Source organism: Rhinopithecus bieti, unplaced genomic scaffold (assembly GCF_001698545.2).
Source record: "Rhinopithecus bieti isolate Rb0 unplaced genomic scaffold, ASM169854v2 scaffold_47444, whole genome shotgun sequence".
Lineage (NCBI taxonomy): Eukaryota > Metazoa > Chordata > Mammalia > Primates > Cercopithecidae > Rhinopithecus > Rhinopithecus bieti.
Window position 1 is genome coordinate 1,189,488 of NW_016819781.1, and position 4,089 is coordinate 1,193,576.

At 36.8% G+C, this 4,089-nt stretch overlaps 1 protein-coding gene across 1 annotated transcript in view; it reads right to left on the reverse strand.

Annotated features, from left to right (window-relative positions):
• SVEP1 (sushi, von Willebrand factor type A, EGF and pentraxin domain containing 1) overlaps positions 1 to 4,089 on the reverse strand; it is a 101,798-nt gene that overhangs the window by 92,661 nt on the left and 5,048 nt on the right. Inside the window, exons 3-4 of the mRNA XM_017859241.1 lie at positions 3,264 to 3,360; positions 1,252 to 1,365 (exon numbers count right to left, since the gene is read on the reverse strand). Coding sequence (XP_017714730.1) covers positions 1,252 to 1,365; positions 3,264 to 3,360 — 211 coding nt within the window. The remainder of the gene's footprint in view (positions 1 to 1,251; positions 1,366 to 3,263; positions 3,361 to 4,089) is intronic.

Genomic DNA, 4,089 nt, shown 5'->3' on the forward strand with positions numbered 1-4,089 from the left:
GCGCCTGGCTCTTATAGGATTTTATAGTTTGAAGTTTTACATTTAAATCTTTAATGCATCTCAAATTAATTTTTGTACATGGTAAAAGGTTGGGGTCCAGTTTCATTTTTCTGCATATAGTTGGCCAGAAATCCCAGCAATCTCATTACTGGGTATACATCCGAAGAAAAATAAATCATTCTACCAAAAAGACACATGTGCTTGTGTGTTCATCCCAGTGCTATTTACAATAGCAAAGACATGGAATACACCTACGTGCCCATCAATGGTGGATTAAAGAAAATGTGGTACTTATATATCATGGAATATTATACAGTCATAGAAACTCCACAAAATCATGTCCTTTGCAGCAACATGAATGCAGCTGCAGGCCATTATTCTAAGTGAATTAAAGCAGGAACAGAAAGCCAAATACTGCATGTTCTCACTTAAAGTGGGAGCTAAACATTGAGTACACATGGAATAAAAATAGGAACAATAGATGCTAGGTACTATTAGAGGGGAGAAGAAAGGTGGTGTGGGCTGAAAAACTACCTATTAAGGTACTATTCTCACTACCTGGGTGATGGAATTATCTGTCCTCCACACCTCAGCATCATGCAATATATCCGTGTAACAAAACTGCACTTGTACTCTCTGAATTAATAAAAGTTGAAATTGTCATAAATAAAAAGATTTTGAATGCTAAAAAATAACACTTAAATATGTATTTATTTAAGTTAAAAGGAGAGGCATAGTGGTCCATAACAATTTCAAGGATACATGTGCCCTTCAAGGATACACACATATTCACACACACACACACACATGAAAATCCACAGAAGTTAGCATATACACTTCATAAATTCAGTAAAATACTAGTAAAAAGCTTCGGGAGGACCTTGTATTTGTAGTAAGCTTTACATATTTTCTGTCATTTCCTCACCTCCATTTTTACAAATGAAGAAACAGGTTCAGTGAAGTTAAATGTCTGTCCAAGGTCACACATCTAGCTGGCAAAGATGGGAACACGCCTGCCTGTTTTATAAAGCAATTACATACTGCCATATTGATATCTTGTTCTCCTTACATAACAGAATAAGGACAAGAACACTTTCCCAATGCATGTAAGTAATATTAGAAAATACGCTTCTTCAATATGTTTATAATATCCTATAAATGTATCTTTGACACATTCCAAATTTATCTCGGTGATGACATCTTAATGATTCAAAGTTTCATATTGTTAAAAACAAGAAACCTTCCCCTTACCTGTGTAACCTGATGGGCACTCACAAATGAATTCCCCAATCAGGTCTTTACAAACTCCATTGTTGAGGCAAGGCAGTGGGCTGCACTCATCGATGTCTGTTTCACACTTTAAGCCTACAATGTAAACCAAATACTGAGGGACAATCCAAGGATGGGATTAACCAAAACAGAACTATGATCATTTAAAGGTAATTATCTCAATAATCAGAATTTTTAAGTGGGTAGTGGTAAAGAAAAGGGCAATATTCATTAAGTGCTACCATCTATTAAGTATTTAATGGAGGTACTACCTCTAAGCAAACAAATTTAAGATTTTCTTACTTTCTTTTTCTTTTCTTTTTTTTTTTTTTAAAGGAGTCTCACTCTATCACCCAGGCTGGAGTGCAGTGGCCTGATCTTGGCTCACTGCAAGCTTTGCCTCCCGGGTTCACGTCATTCTCCAGCCTCAGCCTCTGGAGTTGCTGGGACTACAGGCGCCCGCCACCGTGTCCTGCTAATTTTGTTTTTGTATTTTTAGCAGAGATGGGGTTTCACCGTGTTAGCCAGGATGGTCTCGATCTCCTGACCTCGTGATCCACCCGCCTTGGCCTCCCAAAATGCTAGGATTACAGGCATGAGCCATTGTTCCCGGCCAAGATACTCTTATAAAGATACATAGAAGATAGCAAAAGATCCCAAATTGGAAGTGGGTTGGGGGCACTTGGAAGCATAAAATGGAGCCAGGAATTATGCTAATTTCAAAATGAAAGCTACAATATCATCTGTACTTGCTACCAAGGTCACCTGGCTGAGGGGTGGAGGTGGGGCTAAAGCCTGCCAGATCACAGCTCACATGCCAGGTGTCCCAGAGTGGCTGCATCTTCCCACAGGGAGCACATGGGCTTTCTACGGGCTAGCTGTGCTGGAAACCCATTTTCTTTCTCAGGGGCCTCCTCACTAGCATCAGCATTACCTGGGAACGCAATAAAAATACAAATTCTCAGGCTGTACTCTAGACCGACTGAATCAGAAATTCTGGGGCTGGGGTCCAGCAATCTGTGTTTTTAACAAGCCTTCCAGATGATTGTGATGCACATGACTATTTGAGAACCACTGTCCTATATTATACCCTATCTCAACCACCACTCATTTACAGAATTCCCAAACAAGATCCTTTATTTCTTATGGAACATCAAGGTAAATATTTTTATAAAAATTCACAAAGACACACACGCACACAACACAAGCCAGCTATACTGGAATGCCAATATTCTAGACAGATCTCGACTATACTTTGTTTTTTGACTTTCCTTTTGCTTATCTTGTGGTGAATTCCTTTACTTAAATACTATTTCTCATTAAAAACTTTCAAGTTGGTTGTATAACATTGAAAAAAAAAACTGTCTACAATAAAACGATTATTTTAAATTAATTGCAATTTTAAGGTATATTTCATTCCCCCTCAAAAATTATGTTTCTGGACTCAAGTCGAATGTGAACCAAACTGTTAAAAAACCCCATAATTCTTACATAATTCCTACATAATAAAGTCCAAAGCCAAATTGTTTTTCTAAGCACAGCTTCCAGAAAGCTAGAAACAAAGCAACAAATCATAGCTATTCACAAGAACTTCTATTAGTGTGTAGCAAATGAGAGAAACTGCCAGTTCATTTAAAAATGTTTATACTGGACAATCTGTTCTATGTGGAGTATCATGCATATAATTTTTGACAGAATGAAACTTTGAACATGACCCCTGGAATTGTATTTCAATTTAAATTGTAGGTTATGATAAAGACTCATAGGGAAGATGAATCTTTATTCTTTATCCAAAATGGGCAAAGAAAACTGTCATTTGTGAAGTATGTATGATTTTTTCACCTATTATCTTGTTCAACAAATTTTGGCACATTTACATAGTCTAATGTATCTTACCAGATATATTTAATATACTAAAGACTAAAGTTTGATACTGCAAGTCATAATGATTTCATATAAAAATATTAAAATCTACATTCCTCTCTGTTATTTACCTGTATATCCAAGTGGACAGAGACAAACATAACCACGCCCAAGTTGTTGGCAGGTTCCACTATTGTGGCAAGGGTTTAAGAAGCATTCATGGAAAACCTACCAGTAGCATAAAAACATCAATCAGAGACAAAGCACTCTATGTATTTCAAAGCAGTCCTGATTAGAGTCAGAAGGTTTGCAACATTAGACAGCTCGTTCCTGTTTCCAGGTAAGTTCATTTAAGCTAGCTGGGTTGCTGCCTGAATAACACCGGTGCCTGCCATATAGGGGAGCAAATGATATATATCATTCTTGGGTGATGTTCTGGTAAACCTAAGGAGCATTTCCAAATGCTGGCTGCATGCTAGAATACAACTGATATTTTTAAAGTATACTAAGGTCAGGGCCTCAACTCAGATCAGCTAAATCAGGATATCTGGGAGTGAAGTCTGTATATTACTGTCTTAAAAACTTGGCCAGGATTCTGTTACTCCTCCATGTGACAGCCACTGCTTTAGGAGATCCTACAAATTCCTATGTCCACTAGGCTCAGTTTGAAATATGACTTATAGAGTCCTAACAAGTCATTATGTTTGGACTTGGCTGTAGGAAGTTGAAATCAGAAATATATCCCCATTATCCATGAAAATACTAAAAGGCAAGGAATTCATGACATTGGGCAAGTTGAATTCAGAGTAATGACTGAATCTATTAAAGTAATCAAGACTTAACAACTAGTCTTTTAAAAGATATAAAGCATTTGGTTTAGCTATGTTTTTAATTTATGTTTCTTAATTTTTAAGAATTCATACTTTTCCCCAAGAAATCTTTTTTTTTTTTTTTTTT